This window comes from Dama dama, chromosome 23 (assembly GCF_033118175.1).
Source record: "Dama dama isolate Ldn47 chromosome 23, ASM3311817v1, whole genome shotgun sequence".
In the NCBI taxonomy this organism is placed as follows: domain Eukaryota; kingdom Metazoa; phylum Chordata; class Mammalia; order Artiodactyla; family Cervidae; genus Dama; species Dama dama.
Genome location: NC_083703.1, coordinates 32,052,997 through 32,072,020, shown reverse-complemented (window position 1 = coordinate 32,072,020; position 19,024 = coordinate 32,052,997). Strand labels below are relative to the sequence as shown.

Genomic DNA, 19,024 nt, shown 5'->3' with positions numbered 1-19,024 from the left:
TTTTAATTAAGTAGATCTGGACCCAGATCTCAATGCTTTCTATGAGTTTGTGTTTCCAGTATTTCCTTAGCCAAACATTGTGCTCAGTCACTCAGTCGTGTCCGACTCATTGCAACCCCACGGACTGTAGTCCACCAGGCTCCTCTGTCCATGTGATTCTCCAGGCAAGATTACTGGAGTGGGTAGCCTATCCCTCCTCCAGGGGATCTTCCCAACCTAGGAATTGAACCAGGGTCTCCTGCATTGCAAGCGGATTCTTTACCAGCTGAGCTACCAGGGAAGCCCAACCAACATTTCCTTTCTCTAAAGACAGAGCTCTTTTGTAGAAAGTGTTTCTTCTTTAGTTAGGAGGTTAGAGTGACATTTGTTCTCTGGCACAGAGTGGGTCTTCCAGAGTGCTTCTGACACAACTGGACTGACGAGGAAGTTGCTGATGGGTGGGAGTTGGCTCGGCGGCAGAAAAATGAGTAGTAACAAGGAATATGGTTAGTTTGTGATGCTAAAGAACATGTCAAGGTTAAAGTCATAGACTGTCTCAAAAAAAAGGAATTTTAAAATATGAATATAGTAAACAAACATATGAAACTATTTCATTGTTACAGAATTCTGCCTTTTTCTTCCCCTGTATCCTATTATTGTTGAAATTCAGAAATAGTAACATGGCAATAGTACTTTTTGGTAAAGAACCCTTCCTTTGGTAATATTTGTCTTTATATTGCCTCAAAGACATAGGCTTCCATTTTCATTTCACCTTTGAAGAGGCAGAAGCACAGAGCAGTTATGCTATGTTTAAATATCAAAGTGGGGAATCAGAGCAAGTATAACCATTCCATTTCCTATGCCACAAACACTGAAAGATAGTTACTCATATCATATTGTGTTTACCTCAATTATTTGACTATTTATTCTTATAATATGTTTACTCATATAACATAGAATATATAGAATATGAATTATATAACTCACTCATATAATGTTATATTTACTTCAATTATTTGACTATTTGGGCCAGGATTTTTCTTTTTTTTTTTTTTTTTTTTTCTTTTTTATTTTATTTTATTTTTTTTATTAGTTGGAGGCTAATTACTTCACATCATTTCAGTGGGTTTTGTCATACATTGATATGAATCAGCCATGGATTTACACGTATTCCCCATCCCGATCCCCGCTCCCACCTCCCTCTCCACCCGATTCCTCTGGGTCTTCCCAGTGCACCAGGCCGGAGCACTTGTCTCATGCATCCCACCTGGGCTGGTGATCTGTTTCACCATAGATAGTATACACGCTGTTCTTTTGAAATATCCCACCCTCACATTCTCCCACAGAGTTCAAAAGTCTGTTCTGTATTTCTGTGTCTCTTTTTCTGTTCTGCATATAGGGTTATCGTTACCATCTTTCTAAATTCCATATATATGTGTTAGTATGCTGTAATGTTCTTTATCTTTCTGGCCTACTTCACTCTGTATAAGGGGCCCCAGCTTCATCCATCTCATTAGGACTGGTTCAAATGAATTCTTTTTAATGGCTGAGTAATATTCCATGGTGTATATGTACCACAGCTTCCTTATCCATTCATCTGCTGATGGGCATCTAGGTTGCTTCCATGTCCTGGCTATTATAAACAGTGCTGTGATGAACATTGGGGTGCACGTGTCTCTTTCAGATCTGGTTTCCTCAGTGTGTATGCCCAGAAGTGGGATTGCTGGGTCATATGGCAGTTCTATTTCCAGTTTTTTAAGAAATCTCCACACTGTTCTTCATAGTGGCTGTACTAGTTTGCATTCCCACCAACAGTGTAAGAGGGTTCCCTTTTCTCCACACCCTCTCCAGCATTTATTGCTTGTAGACTTTTGGATAGCAGCCATCCTGACTGGCGTGTAATGGTACCTCATTGTGGTTTTGATTTGCATTTCTCTGATGATGAGTGATGTTGAGCATCTTTTCATGTGTTTGTTAGCCATCTGTATGTCTTCTTTGGAGAAATGTCTGTTTAGTTCTTTGGCCCATTTTTTGATTGGGTCATTTATTTTTCTGGAATTGAGCTTCAGGAGTTGCTTGTATATTTTTGAGATTAATCCTTTGTCTGTTTCTTCATTTGCTATTATTTTCTCCCAATGTGAGGGCTGTCTTTTCACCTTACTTATAGTTTCCTTTGTAGTGCAAAAGCTTTTAAGTTTCATTAGGTCCCATTTGTTTAGTTTTGCTTTTATTTCCAATATTCTGGGAGGTGGGTCATAGAGGATCTTGCTGTGATTTATGTCAGAGAGTGTTTTGCCTATGTTCTCCTCTAGGAGTTTTATAGTTTCTGGTCTTACATTTAGATCTTTAATCCATTTTGAGTTTATTTTTGTGTATGGTGTTAGAAAGTGTTCTAGTTTCATTCTTTTACAAGTGGTTGACCAGTTTTCCCAGCACCACTTGTTAAAGAGGTTGTCTTTTTTCCATTGTATATCCTTGCCTCCTTTGTCAAAGATAAGGTGTCCATAGGTTCGTGGATTTATCTCTGGGCTTTCTATTCTGTTCCATTGATCTATATTTCTGTCTTTGTGCCAGTACCATACTGTCTTGATGACTGTGGCTTTGTAGTAGAGTCTGAAGTCAGGCAGGTTGATTCCTCCAGTTCCATTCTTCTTTCTCAAGATTACTTTGGCTATTCGAGGTTTTTTGTATTTCCATACAAATTGTGAAATTCTTTGGTCTAGTTCTGTGAAAAATACCATTGGTAGCTTGATAGGGATTGCATTGAATCTATAGATTGCTTTGGGTAGAATAGCCATTTTGACAATATTGATTCTTCCAATCCATGAACATGGTATATTTCTCCATCTGTTTGTGTCCTCTTTGATTTCTTTCATCAGTGTTTTATAGTTTTCTATGTATAGGTCTTTTGTTTCTTTAGGTAGATATACTCCTAAGTATTTTATTCTTTTTGTTGCAATGGTGAATGGTATTGTTTCCTTAATTTCTCTTTCTGTTTTTTCATTGTTAGTATATAGGAATGCAAGGGGTTTCTGTGTGTTAATTTTATATCCTGCAACTTTACTATATTCATTGATTAGCTCTAGTAATTTTCTGGTAGAGTCTTTAGGGTTTTCTATGTAGAGGATCATGTCATCTGCAAACAGTGAGAGTTTCACTTCTTCTTTTCCTATCTGGATTCCTTTTACTTCTTTTTCTGCTCTGATTGCTGTGGCCAAAACTTCCAACACTATGTTGAATAGTAGTGGTGAGAGTGGGCACCCTTGTCTTGTTCCTGATTTCAGGCGAAATGCTTTCAATTTTTCACCATTGAGGGTGATGCTTGCTGTGGGTTTGTCATATAGAGCTTTTATTATGTTGAGGTATGTTCCTTTTATTCCTGCTTTTTGGAGAGTTTTAATCATAAATGAGTGTTGAATTTTGTCAAAAGCTTTCTCTGCATCTATTGAGATAATCATATGGTTTTTATCTTTCAATTTGTTAATGTGGTGTATTACATTGATTGATTTGCGGATATTAAAGAATCCTTGCATTCCTGGGATAAAGCCCACTTGGTCATGGTGTATGATTTTTTTTAATATGTTGTTGGATTCTGTTTGCTAGAATTTTGTTAAGGATTTTTGCATCTATGTTCATCAGTGATATTGGCCTGTAGTTTTCTTTTTTTGTGGCATCTTTGTCTGGTTTTGGAATTAGGGTGATGGTGGCCTCATAGAATGAGTTTGGAAGCTTACCTTCATCTGCAATTTTCTGGAAGAGTTTGAGTAAGATAGGTGTTAGCTCTTCCCTAAATTTTTGGTAGAATTCAGCTGTGAAGCCATCTGGTCCTGGGCTTTTGTTTGCTGGAAGATTTTTGATTACAGTTTCGATTTCCTTGCCTGTGATGCGTCTGTTAAGATCTTCTATTTCTTCCTGGTTCAGTTTTGGAAAGTTATACTTTTCTAAGAATTTGTCCATTTCATCCAAGTTGTCCATTTTATTGGCATAGAGCTGCTGGTAGTAGTCTCTTATCATCCTTTGTATTTCAGTGTTGTCTGTTGTGATCTCTCCATTTTCATTTCTAATTTTGTTAATTTGGTTCTTCTCTCTTTGTTTCTTAATGAGTCTTGCTAATGGTTTGTCAATTTTGTTTATTTTTTCAAAAAACCAGCTTTTAGCTTTGTTGATTTTTGCTATGGTCTCTTTAGTTTCTTTTGCATTTATTTCTGCCCTGATTTTTAAGATTTCTTTCCTTCTGCTAACCCTGGGGTTCTTCATTTCTTCCTTCTCTAATTGCTTTAGGTGTAGAGTTAGGTTATTTATTTGGTTTTTTTCTTGTTTCTTGATGTAAGCCTGTAATGCTATGAACCTTCCCCTTAGCACTGCTTTTACAGTGTCCCATAGGTTTTGGGTTGTTGTGTTTTCATTTTCATTCATTTCTATACATATTTTGATTTCTTTTTTGATTTCTTCTATGATTTGTTGTTTATTCAGAAGCATGTTATTTAGCCTCCATATGTTTGAAGTTTTAACAGTTTTTTTCCTGTAATTGAGATCTAATCTTACTGCACTGTGGTCAGAAAAGATGACTGGAATGATTTCAATTTTTTTGAATTTTCCAAGACCAGATTTATGGCCCAGGGTGTGCTCTATTCTGGAGAAGGTTCCGTGTGCACTTGAGAAAAAGGTGAAGTTGATTGTTTTGGGGTGAAATGTCCTATAGATATCAATTAGGTCTAGCTGGTCCATTGTGTCATTTAAGGTTTGTGTTTCCTTGTTAATTTTCTGTTTAGTTGATCTATCCATAGTTGTGAGTGGGGTATTAAAGTCTCCCACTATTATTGTGTTACTATTAATTTCCTCTTTCATACTCGTTAGTGTTTGCCGTACATATTGCGGTGCTCCTATGTTGGGTGCATGGGCCAGGATTATCTGACAATAATTTTAGTTCGCCATTTTCTTTATTCTGTGTGTTCACTTTATGAGTCAATGCACTCTGTTATAGTTTGATAACTGGAAAAAGCTATTTTTGTATTGGTCAGTTATTGCCACAATAATGCCATATAACAGACCATCCAAAATGCAGTGGCTTATACCTGGAATATTCATTTTATTACTTATGGATCTCAGGCTGGTTTGCCTGCCTGTTTCAGGATGCAGGTTGAGTGTTTGGCTCTATAGTACAGGCTAGGGCCAGGTCTGCTTCCCATGCAAGTCCCCAGGGCATGAACTCTTAGTGGATCACACAGGCACAAAAGTCCAAGCCAAAGAGCATCAGCATATTTAAATGTGCTCTTCCTACTTCATGACCGCAGATATTTCAATGTCTCCAGCAAGTCACATAGTCAACTCTAGCATCAAGTGGACAGAAAAATATACTCTGTCCATTCTAGAGCGCTGCAGAGACAGACTGAAGAGTTCGGAATCCCGCAGTCTCCCACTAAGCCTGTGCCAGTGCACATCAGCGAGCTGCAGATTCTGCCCTGGGATTCCCCGAAGGCAGGGTGTCTCTTTCTTAAGACATTAGTAGCAGTAGTAGCAATAGGAGTAGTCTTGTATCTAATAAGTGTGTGTCTTATCTTGTATATATCAGCAATAAGTGTGTATAATGGCACTTGCAGTGCTCAGTATAATTGTCATTCTATCCTTATTAACTAGTAACAATTAATAAGCAAGTGGTGATTAAAACATAGCTTAAGTTTTTAAAAAAATAGCATTTAGTTGTTAGAGCTGACGTATTAATGGACTAAAGCCCAGCAGTCCGGTTTTCCTGCGTACAGACCTCCAACTCTGCAGTTCCCCTACTTTCTCCAGCCCAGACCACAGCCATGTCGTCAGGTCTGGTTTCATCTCCTCCAGATGCATGCCTAGGTTGGACTTGATGAGAAAGTTCATTCATTCTGACCCTACCACTCCTCTGATCAAAAACCTTTCAAGTGAATCCCTAGTAGCTATAGAATAAAGTCTATAGATCAAATTCTATAAATGTAAATCCTTGTCCACTTAATCTTTGGTTACAAACTCTTTCAGCCTGGACTTGCCAATACCAACCCCATTTCTCTATGGTCTTGTCCTGTTTATCCTTTAAGATACAGATCAAATGTCATCTCCTCCTTGAACATTCTGGATCCTCTTGGCCTGAAGTAATAGTTTCCCTTTCTTGCAAAATTCACCTCTGCCACTTTTATGTCACCTGTGATTTTCTAAATGGTATCATCATTATTGATTTATGACATCACTGCTATTGGAATACCATTCATCTTTTCCCATCTCGACACTAAATATAAATACAGGTAACTAATAAGAATCTACTGTATGGCACAGGGAACTCTACTCAATACTCTGTAACGGCCTATATGGGAATAGAATCTAAAAAAAGTGGATATATGTGACTGATTCACTTTGCTATACACCTGAAACTAACACAACATTGTAAACGAACTACACACCAATAAAAATGAAGAAGTAATACATATATTTCCTTGACTAACAAAACATTATTTAATAGGTAAATAAATTTCTCAATTCATTAATACCTTAGTAATTGTTCTTCCGCGTCAGGCTTTTTAATAAGCTTAAGTGGTTGCCTTCGGTAACAATCAGTCCACATTGGAGCAAAAACTGTGCAATCGCCATTTTTTTCTTCACTTTGCAGACCTGCTTCCTAGGAATCCCTGGTGGCCCAGCTGGTAAAGAATCTGCCTGCAATGCGGGAGACCTGGGTTCAGTCCCTGGGTTGGGAAGATAACACGGAGAAGGGGACGGCTACCCACTCCAGTATTCTGGCCTGGAGAATTCCATGGACTATATAGTTCATGGGGTCACAAAGAGCCGGACACTACTGAGAGACTTTCACTTCACTTTCATAGGAATAGAGTGATCAGCATTGCTTAGGGTTTCAGAATAATTTTGTTCCAGATGCTGCTTACGGATATATCAGGGACTGGGCGTTTGGAAGCATGTCAACTCCAGGAAACACCTGACCGTGCAAATAATCTGTAGTTGTACTTGACTTAGACGCTATGACAGGGTACCTTGACTTACTAAATAAGGCGCATATGCTGGAAAACGCTCTGAGCGTTTGATAGCTTTTGCATCCCATGTCGGCAGCCATTGTTTGCCTTTCCTGCCAAGAGCCAAGTCCTGAACCATAGCGCCCCCTAATGTTAAAAGCAACCCTTTCACTTTTAACATTAACATTAATATTAGTATTCATAAATGAAATGAGACAGATAAATAAATGAAAGACCAGTGTCAGTGAATTTAACTATGCAACTTGTAATGCTGAGTATTTGTGTAGATTGCAAGCTTTATGAATACTACTTTGAATGCCTATTTCATCTCCATTCATCCTAGAGCTGTTTTGACCTTAATTCAGCCTCATGTATTCCTTTAAAAATTACCAATAAAGTTTTTCTTCCTTTCCAAAGCATCAGCTTAGGCTGTGGAGTGGAAACGACTAAATCCTGTGCTCTGAGGAGTCTGTGCCATATTTTTTTTCATAGCTAAGCACTGACAGTATTCTTTATCTCTTTTGTATTTTTATTCTGAATTTCAGAGTTTTCACTTCAAAGTAGATATTTTTCTCAAAGTTCCTCTTCTTCAGCTTCCCCCTATTTTTGGAAAAGGAAAGACTCAAATATAAAGTACAGTTTAATATTAAATGGAATGGAGTGTTAAATGCCTCTCAGTCTCTTCTTACCAGGCTATTTAAATAAAAGATATCTTGAGAGTCAATTTTCTTGGCATGTGGGGGATATTCTTCTTAAATTCAGTTTTCAATCTAATAGTGTTCATGAAAGCAGAACATAAAGGTAAAACGTGTTCACAGTTTCCATCAGTTTTGTTATGCAAAACACTTTATTTTGTATAAAATTGGATTTTGCAAGGGTAGAAAAAACTCCGGTAAATCATATCAAGCATTCTAAAAATGCATGTAGGACCATATCTGTTTACCCACTTTTGTAGGCAACTAGATGTGAGTTGGAAGAGGCTGACAGATCAGTAATTGAAGAGGAAATAAATAACAAAGAAGCTAAGGCAGGGGGCACCCACGCTTGCATAAGCTCGATGAAGCCTGCAAACAACCTGATAATGTTCATCAAAGTGTGACAGAAAAAAGAAACTATATGATTTTAAAAATCCTCCACATAAATGGAAAAAAGACAACCTCTTTAACAAGTGGTGCTGGGAAAACTGGTCAACCACTTGTAAAAGAATGAAACTAGAACACTTTCTAACACCATACACAAAAATAAACTCAAAATGGATTAAAGATCTAAATGTAAGACCAGAAACTATAAAACTCCTAGAGGAGAACATAAGCAAAACACTCTCCGACATAAATCAAAGCAAGATCCTCTATGACCCACCTCCCAGAATATTGGAAATAAAAGCAAAACTAAACAAATGGGACCTAATGAAACTTAAAAGCTTTTGCACTACAAAGGAAACTATAAGTAAGGTGAAAAGACAGCCCTCACATTGGGAGAAAATAATAGCAAATGAAGAAACAGACAAAGGATTAATCTCAAAAATATACAAGCAACTCCTGAAGCTCAATTCCAGAAAAATAAATGACCCAATCAAAAAATGGGCCAAAGAACTAAACAGACATTTCTCCAAAGAAGACATACAGATGGCTAACAAACACATGAAAAGATGCTCAACATCACTCATTATTAGAGAAATGCAAATCAAAACCACAATGAGGTACCATTACACGCCAGCCAGGATGGCTGCTATCCAAAAGTCTACAAGCAATAAATGCTGGAGAGGGTGTGGAGAAAAGGGAACCCTCTTACACTGTTGGTGGGAATGCAAACTAGTACAGCCGCTATGGAAAACAGTGTGGAGATTTCTTAAAAAACTGGAAATAGAACTGCCATATGACCCAGCAATCCCACTTCTGGGCATACACACTGAGGAAACCAGATCTGAAAGAGACACGTGCACCCCAATGTTCATCGCAGCACTGTTTATAATAGCCAGGACATGGAAGCAACCTAGATGCCCATCAGCAGATGAATGGATAAGGAAGCTGTGGTACATATACACCATGGAATATTACTCAGCCATTAAAAAGAATTCATTTGAACCAGTCCTAATGAGATGGATGAAGCTGGAGCCCCTTATACAGAGTGAAGTAAGCCAGAAAGATAAAGAACATTACAGCATACTGACACATGTATATGGAATTTAGAAAGGTGATAACGATAACCCTATATGCAGAATAGAAAAAGAGACACAGAAATACAGAACAGACTTTTGAACTTTGTGGGAGAATGTGAGGGTGGGATATTTCAAAAGAACAGCATGTATACTATCTATGGTGAAACAGATCACCAGCCCAGGTGGGATGCACGAGACAAGTGCTCCGGCCTGGTGCACTGGGAAGACCCAGAGGAATCGGGTGGAGAGGGAGGTGGGAGGGGGGATCGGGATTGGGAATACATGTAAATCCATGGCTGATTCATATCAATGTATGACAAAACCCACTGGAAAAAAAAAATAATAATAATAAAAAAAATAAAAATAAAAAAAAAGAAAAAAAAAAAAATCCTCCACATAAAATTTAAGATTCACTTTCTTTGCTCTGCATATTGATGTGTCTTTTTTTGTTTTAACACAGGGCCTCAGCAAGGATGTGGTGGTTATCTGACAGGTTCAGATCATACCTTTGCTTCCCCTGATTCTGATTCTAATGGGAGGTATGACAAGAATTTATATTGTGTGTGGTTCATCACTGCCCCCGTGAACAAACTCATCAAACTCACCTTCCATACCTTTGCTCTGGAGGCAGCAACTACTTTGCGAAGATGCATTTATGATTATGTCAAGGTAAGGCTATTATGTTCCTTAACAAGAGTCTTCTAATCCAGACTTTTCATGATGTATTCCAGTTTATACCACACATAAAGTCCTGAAAGTTGTGAGTACTATTAATTGTTTAAATGACCTGTTCTTCGATGATATAAAGGAGCAGTCTCCAACCTTTTTGGCACCAGGGATGGGTTTCATGGAAGACAATTTTTCCATGGAGGAGGGCAGTAGAAGATAGTTTCAGGATGATTCAAATGCATTATATTTATTATACTAAAGCATCTGCCTGCAGTGCGGGAGACCTGGGTTCAGTCCCTGGGTTGGAAAGATCCCCTGGAGAAGGAAATGGCAACCCACTCCAGTATTCTTGCCTGGAAAATTCCATGGACGGAGGAGCCTAGTAGGCTACAGTCCATGGGGTCACAAAGAGGTGGACACGAATGAGCAACTTCACTTTCTTTCTTATTTCTGTTTTGTGGCAATCTCAGGATATTCTGCCTTGACTTTGGGGATTAGGGTTCATGTTCCTATGAGAATCTAATCCTGCAGCCGATCAGAGGCGGAGCTCAGGTGGTGATGAGAGTTATGAGGAGCAGGTGTAAATAGAGATGAAGTTTCACTCACTTGCTCATTGCTCACCTCCTGCTGTGTGGCCTGGTTCCTAACAGGCCATGGACCAGTACCAGTCCATGGCCTAAGGGTTGGGGGTCCTCTGGTGTAATGAATGATACTGCAACTGCCCTATCTTCACATCAAAATAATCTCTAACAGGAATGAGTCAAAAATTTTGTGTAGCTTCTAACATTAAGATTCACTGTTCCTCCAAACCTTGTCAAGAGACAATTTATGGCACAATGCGTCATCTGGAAAGACATTGTCAAAGGATTTTAGACAAAATCTGAAATAAATCACAGTGTCTATATGCAAATCATTACTCCTTCCTTTATCTATTTTTAAAGTTTGGATATTTACTTATTTAATATATTACTTTTATATGTGAAAAATATCTTACTTCTGAAGTCCCATTAGAAGTAAATCAAGAAACTTTTTAATATTTAAATGACTCTTTAATATTAAATCATTGTATTTATCAGGCTATATGCATTTAGATTAAAAGTGCTAAGCAGCATTAATCAATATACACCACTACACTCTTGGGGGTAAACAACACGGCACTATTTTTGTTCAGGAGTAGCTTAAAGTTGATTGCACAGTTAAAGGATGATACATGCAAATCAACACCAGGTAGTTCAGGAGAGTTGATATTCAAGTGCACTGGGCCAAGGCTTGAAGCCATGTGCAAGTTTGAAAGGGAGGATGGGTCATGATGATTTGGTGTGAACAAGAAAGATACAGAGAATGAAAAGAATCCTTATTCAAGTTGGGACAGAGGGCATTCTAGGTGAGGCAGACATACAAAAAAAGGCATTGAAGTTGAATGAGTGAAGAGGTTGACTTTATCAGGGCAGATTATTGTTAAAGCAGAGCAAGAAATAAGACTGCATAGGTGGAGAAATGCCCAGATTATAAAGGATCTAGAACATCAAGTTGGTGCATTTAGATTTTATGTAGTTGGAAATAAGGAGTGATTGCACGTTTTCCAATGAGTGATAAGATGAGAACAGTATTTAAGAAAGATGACTCAGCATTCTGGGTGGATGGTCCAGGGAGAGGCTGCAGTTAGGAGCCCAGGAAGAAATTACCTTTAAGTGAGAAGGGTGCAGAGATAGTGCAGATGACAAGTTGGATGTGAGAGAAACTTAAGTTCAAAAATCATCTTAAATTTTGCAGAAATTGGTTTTAAAAGAAAAGGGAGGAAAAGTCATAGACAAAATATACATTTGAGCACTTAATTATAGGAAAGAAAGAAAAGTCGCTTAGTCATGTCTGACTCTTTGCAACCCCATGGACTGTAGCCTACCAGGCTCCTCCATCCATGGGATTTTCCAGGCAAGGCTACTGGAGTGGGTTGCCATTTCCTTCTCCAGGGGATCTTCCCGACCCAGGGATCGAACCTGGGTCTCCCACATTGTAGGTAGACGCTTTACTGTCTGAGCTACCAGGGCACTTAATTATAGACTGTCTTATATTTTCACCGTGAAAAGCGCCATGCCCAGAAGACCAAAAGAATGTCAGTACTCTTAGGAGGAGGCCATGGTTTTGCAGGAATAAGTTTAATTTGGATGATGGCATGGCTGACAAGTGAAATTGCCCGGGGACAGAGAATGCCAGCACTCCAGCAAGGGGGCAGCGACACAGATAGAGAGAAGGCAGCAGAGAGAGTTTCTTAAATCAGGAGAGATGCTTTCTTTGAGAGATAGCACAGCACTGAATAGCCAGGCTCCCGCTCAACTCCACGAGAGGTCCAGGGTGAGACAGCTGGAAAGAACAGAAGAATCAGGATGAGAAACAGACAAGTCACAGAAAAATGTGCCAACCCGTAATAATGCAGTTATCCCTGAAGTCAAGGGAGAAAAGGCTTTTACCAAGGATGGATGGTCAGTACTATTAAATTGTAAATTAGAGGCCAGGAAAGGTTAAGATAAAGAAAAACTCATTAGATTGGATGACAACCATTTAAATAAAGCATTGGGACAGAAGCCAGATCAGAAGGAATACATGAAAGACTACAGATAACAAGAAATGTCAGTTCGGGGTGAATTCTTCCTGTCTGGAATGAGACCAGAGTGGCCAGAGCAGTGATGAGCTGATGTTCAGGGCTGTTTGAGCACTAATTTTACCAAAGGATAAATACATTTTCAGGGCAGGTAATATGGACTCAAACCCAACTTTGCCACCTGACAAATTTCCTAATGTTCCTGATTCTCATCACTCCATCTGTTGAAAAATGAACAAACAAAATCACACAATTGTACCTGTCTTGCAAGACTGTTGTGAGGATAAGGTATGTTAGAGTATTTAGCACTGTGCCTGTCATATAATTTGTAAATAAATTTATTTCTTTTTCCCTCATTTTGGGTGACTCTACATGGCCATGAAGGCTGTAGGATCTCCTTATCTTAAAATATTATGAATAATTGATTTACATATACATTATTATGAATGTAAATACATGGGGGATGTTTAGAATGTGGTTGTGCCAGGAGGAGGCTGACTGGATTTAGTCTCGAGGTATGTTTCTATGTGTGATTTGATAATACAGTTAAAAGAACTATTGGAAGCTCCCTGACAGTCCAGTGGTTAGGACTCTGCTCTCACTGCTGAGGGCCTAGGTTCAATCCCTGGTTGGAGAACTAACTAAAATCCCACAGGCTGTATGGGGTGGCAAAAAAATTTTTTTAATTAAAAGAACTATTAATTTTAGAGATGTTTTCAAGCTATTTAGGACAGACATAACAATACTGAAAACAAGGAGTTATATCTGGCTTCAATATAAAATGCCCTTTCTTTTTTAAAAGAAATTCTGCTCAGATCTACTTTTGTTTTCCTTTTTGGGAAAGCAGTTTCCCTCATTTGGCACTGTTTCCAGTTTATATGAATCTGGCAGATCACAGGACAGTTCTTGGAATGTGAGGCCTGGAGGTACCTTTATTAAAGAGATTCACTGTGATAAATGGGACACTGGGCTCATTTTAGACTGTTTCTTAGAGATTCTAATCAAATCAGTTTCTAGAAAAGTTAATTTAATTCTGTAGGTAGATATTTAAGTGAAAACATGCCAAATCCATTATTCATTTGTAATTATATCATTATTGTTTTGAAAGGGTTGACTTGGAAAGTTACTAACATAGCTGCAGTAGGGGACTTCCCGGCAGTCCAGTGGTTAGGAATTTGGGCTTTTACCACTGAGGGCCTGGGTCATGGAACTAAGATCCTGCAAGCCACCCAGGATGGCTAAGAAAAACAACTACAACAGTGGTAACAACAAAAAGATAACTGCAATAAGTAGAGAATTATGTTATTTCACTGAGTGGTTCCTGTTGAAATTGACATCACATCCATTCCCTGAAGAGTCACGTGGCATGATTATGTGTTGGGCATTGTGCCTGGCACTTGAGGTGTGAGAATCAGAGATAAGCTTCCTCATGGAGCTGTAAGTGGATGAGACTGATAACATGGCAAAGCCAATAAATGTGATCAACACAGAAAAATAGAGCAAAACAACCGAAGTATGAGCTCTGTTACTCCAGGGTTCAGAAAGACATTCTAGATGGGATGGCTGAGCTGAATTTCAGAGAAACAGCACAAAAGCAGGCTTCCAGTGGGTGATTGGTTATCACAGAGAAGTGGGTGAAGAGGGGCAGCAAGCTGCATGGTGACTGCCCCGCTTCTGAACCCCAGCCTATTCCTCAGTTAAGTCATTCCTTTGTGGAGAGCAGTGAGTGACACAGCAAAGCGGACTCAGCTTTGTGACCATAACTGACATTCCTTTGCTAGGAAACATGGAACTGGAAAAGGAGGGGCTTCTTTCTAACACTGCCCAGCTTCTTCTCAATGCAGTCAGTGCCCCTTGGAAAAACCAGTATTGTCTAATGATCCTTTGACCATCTGAAGTGAAAGCTCATCTGTGCCATAGCCTAGCCATGTATATAATTTCAATTTACAATTATGCTAAAAGCTTTGAAAAGGAGAAATAAAAGGAAAACCCATAAAATAGTGTGTATATCAACATGCAAATGCTCTGACATGACTATGCTAAGTCACTTGGTTAAGTACTAAAATCCTTCCTATGTATGGAATCATAACAAATGCATACATAGAAATTTGGGCTGGTATGAGTACATAGGCTATATTTGCAACTTAAAAGATAATAGCAGTACCCATCCACAATATGAATTTCCAAAATTCAAATCAAATAGTTCTAAATAAAACAAACTACAGTCTTCCCTCAATTTATATAATAATTGCCTTCTTGGAAACTTGGTTCTTACTAAAACAGTGCAAAATATTTTTGTGTTTACATGCAGAATGAGCTTAGGTTCTGGGATCAAATGACTTTAAACAGTTTTCTTGCACACGTGTCTGGCAGGACATTCATAGGTACATGGGATATCTAAATCTTCACCGTGCACACCTGTCCTGTGAATTTTGCTGGAATTCTGCAGTTGCTTTCTAAACACTAAGTGCCAGTTTCAGCCTCAGACCACAATAAGCCAAAAACACCACACTTCTGCAAAACACTCCCTAGGAGATGATACTGTTCTCATGGAAAACCTTTGTCTTAACCCACTGGGCTCAGCCATCAGTCTGTGATCAGCCATGGGAGGAAGGGGCTGTCCAGTTTTGGGGAGAAGGTCAGTAATTAGGGAGGCATCAGGTCGCCATCCTTATAAGATAGCACCTACTATCCATTCATTCATTCAATGAATGTTAATTTGAGTACTTACTATATTCCCAACACTGCCATAAGCACTGGAAAAGAGCCTGAGATTACATAATAATCATATTAGTAATACTATTGATTTTATATAATAATACTACTTTTGTTGTTATATTAAAAACGCCTGCATTTAGAGCTGATTCTCTTCATTGCTCCTTTGCAAGCTTTTCTAGAGCCTGGACCAAGCTCTAGAGCCAAGGCACACAGCACCAGGCCTGGCACACAGCACCAAGAATAAAAACGCTTGTTGATATGAACATGATTTTATACAGGCAGCGATGGTTATAATAAAAACCTAGAACCACTAGGACCAAGATAACATTTCCCCCAAAAGATTCTATAAAGTATCCGAGTTCAACCCCAAACCTAAAAATTTACTCTCTACTCTCATTCTCATTCCAAATTATACCCAGGCGTGTTGTCCAGCAGACTCTGTCAGAAGTTTCACAGTAAGATCAAAGAATTCATGGAGATACTCTGAGATGCTACATAGAGAGTCTTCAAATAAGACTATTAAAATTCCCCTGTTATCACATTCCCATGAAAATGTTCAGAGACAAAGTCCTAAGGAAACTGATGTCTAAAATTATGAAAAAGAAAATGAAAGTGTTAATTGCTCAGTTGTGTGTCCAACTCTTTGCGACCCCATGGACTGTAGCCCACCAGGCTCCTCTGTCCATGGAATTCTTCAGGCAAGAATACTGGAGTGGGTTGCCATTCCCTTCTCCAGGCGATCTTCTTGACCCAAGGATAGAACTCGGATCTCCTGCATTGCAGGCAGATTCTTTAGCATCTGAGCCACCAGGGAAAATTACAAAGTTAAATTTAAAAAGAATTAAAGCCCAATATCAAAGCCTCTTGCCCTCATGCATTAAAAATTCATAGAAGTTAAAACACCCAAATTCCCTTCCCTACTTTCTTTAGCTGCTCTAATCAGGGAGGATCTGGCAGTAGCTATCATCAGAAGTTATCTTCCACCAGATTATTTCTGCAGTTCCTTCGGGGTTGTAACTAGATTCTAACCTGCACCACCGTGAAAGAGGTTTAAAAGCTGAGAAAATACAGAATTCCTCTCAGCACTTCTCTCCATCCACAAGACTTAGAACTTAATTCAAGCTCCAGGTCTAGGCAGGTATGGCAATGACGTGTGCTCCCAGAATGCACTGCACAGCTGCTGGTGATGGTGCGGGGCATCAGGGCGGTCCTCCGGGTGCCATTGCTGACCTCGTCCAAGTAAGAGTCCCCATCTGCAGTCCTGCATCTGCACGGTGCACTTCCTGCAAGCCTCTACAGAGCCGCCCTGCCAAGTTCACTGTGGAGACGTGGCATCGTTAGGGATGGGAGAGCAGGGAACAAACCCTGGCCTGGCCTACACAGGAGTCCAGAAGCCTCTATCATCTGTCCTATTTCAGCTCCATTAGGAGAAATCTTACTGTGGCAGTGAGTGAAGTAATGCGAACACCAGCTCAAGGCTGGGCATGGTTGTACAGGCAGTCCTCTACGTACGGACCTTCAAATTGTGAACTTTCAAAGATGAGCCTGTGTGTGCCAGCCCCTGTATGCCACTGTTGTACTATATAAACCTCATACAGTACCAAACTACATAGCTGATTGTATAGGGTACCTAGGCGAACTTTGTTGGTTTTAACGAACAAATTGGACTTAACAGACGCACTCTTGGAATGGAATTCGATTGTATGTTGGGGACTTCCTGTAATTTCTTTCCATCACCTTGCCCACTTATCCATTTAAAACCCAAATCAGATCTTACAACTCCTATAGGAGATACAAAGCTTTTCCGATGAAGCATATGAAGCATCAGTCTTGTCCCAGTGAACTCCCCGGCCCCACCTCTATTCTCTCACCTAATCTCCAGGCCAGTGGGTCACAGGGCGGGGAGGTGCTGAAGCAAGTCAGGCCTTTTGTCTTTCTGTGGCCTTCCACACCTTGATGCATCTGCCTGGGGTACTCTTCCAGTTTTCTCAGTCTGGAAGGGCTCTACTCACAGTTCAGGCGTCTGTGTGGGGTCGGTCCTGACTCAGTCGTGTGAGTTCCCCTCATACACTGCACTTTTCTCCTATAGCACTTATATTTTCTCTATTTTATGTATAATTCACACACACATACACACACATATTTAATTTATGAACCTCTTCTCATTAGTCTCTGAGTCAAATTAGTGTCTTAAAGGTATGGGAAGTGCTTATGCATCCTTGTATAAACAGAAAATCATGTTCAAGAAGAGACACAGTGCCCTCTAGTGGGAAATTTATTTTTGTGTTTATTTTGACAAGACTGTTTTTAACCATTTCTGTTTGATGTATTCCCAGCATTTTAAAATAATGTCAGGGATCATGGTAATGCTGAGGCTTAATAGCACACCATGGTTCTGTTATCAGTTCCATGTTTGAATCCACACACAGATATTTGTTTTAGCAGTGCAATAGGGATTACTCAGATGGAGAATACTTTGTCTTCTAGTGATGTGTTTGAAAGAAATACAAACACTCACAATTTCAACATTTGCTGAAGGCTCCTGTGCCTGGGGATTTTTCTGGATGCCAGTGACATACAGGGAATAGACAGAGGTCCCCTCGCCCACCCAGGGGGTTATATGCTTCATGGGGGAGAGATCAGAAGAAGTAAATAAGCAATAAACAAGGTAGGTCTTGTTATAGTTAGAAAAGAGAGCAGGAAGATACTGGGGGAGTGCCCCCTAGGTAGGGTTGGGCTCTGAGGGGGTGGCATCTGAGCAGAAACCCTATGATGATGGCCATGAACATGATTTTAATAACATTTTAGATTTTAGAGCTGAAAGAGACTGGGGGGCTGAGTTATCTAATCCCCTCATTTTACAGAAGAGCAGATTTGCCAAGTTTTAGGCAACGTACTTTTTCTGGTAAACAAGTTAGGTTTTTATTATAACCATCGCTGCCTGTATAAAATCATGTTCATATCAAGAAGCGTTTTTATTCTTGGTGCTGTGTGCCAGGCCTCCGAGCTAGGTTCTGTTTATACAAGGATGCATAAGCACTTCCCATACCTTTAAGACACTAATTTGACTCAGAGACTAATGAGAAGAGGTTCATAAATTAAATATGTGTGTGTGTGTGTGAATTATACATAAAATAGAGAAAATATGAGTGCTATAGGAGAAGAGTGCAGTGTATGTGGTAGCTCACATCCAAGGGCTGAGGAGAGAGCTCCCGGCAGGAGGAGCAGCTCAGAGAGACTTGCCAGGGGATGGAGGAGTTACAGGGAGACCTGGGTTCGATCCCTGGGTTGGGAAGATCCCTGGAAAAGGGCATGGCAACCCACTCCAATTTTCTTGCCTGGAGAATCCCCGTGGACAGAGGAGCCTGGTGGACTCCAGTCCGTAGGGTCACAAGGAGTCAGACACGACTGAGTGACTCAGCACAGCATAACTCAGAGGCGTGGGCAAGTGTGACGAGCAGCCTAGGCCAGACCAGAGGGGGCTTGCAGACCATGCTAAAGAGGGTGGGTTTAACTGAAGATGCAGTGAGATCCCTGGGGACATTGCAGGCCAAGCAGGATCTTTGCCTGTTCTAAGCTTAAACAGATGTTCAGGCAGCTAGGGGGAGAAAGCTCTGTGGGGTCAGGGCTATGAGAAATGTTACAACAGTATAGATGGAGGACCACTGTGGGAGCACCGGAGATGGAGCCCTTGGGATAGGGGATGAAGGTGGAGCAGACTAGGTGGGGGTTCAGAAGGATACAGGGCAGAAGGTGGGGGTTCAGAAGGAGACAGGGCAGTCGAAGATGGCGGAGGTGCTAGGCTTGAGCCATTAACTGACACCAAGATGACTTGGGGGACTTCCCTGGTGGCCCAGCGGTTAAGACTTAAGCTTCCAATGCAGGTGGTGCAGGTTAGATCCCCGGTGG

The 19,024-nt window shown here is 40.0% G+C and overlaps 1 protein-coding gene across 6 annotated transcripts in view; it reads left to right on the top strand.

The window, feature by feature from the left end:
- CUBN (cubilin) overlaps nucleotides 1-19,024 on the top strand; it is a 282,579-nt gene that overhangs the window by 249,554 nt on the left and 14,001 nt on the right. For all 6 annotated transcript variants that reach the window (XM_061126294.1, XM_061126293.1, XM_061126296.1 and 3 more), the window contains one exon: nucleotides 9,590-9,798. In XM_061126294.1, the coding sequence (XP_060982277.1) occupies nucleotides 9,590-9,798 (209 nt within the window). The remainder of the gene's footprint in view (nucleotides 1-9,589; nucleotides 9,799-19,024) is intronic.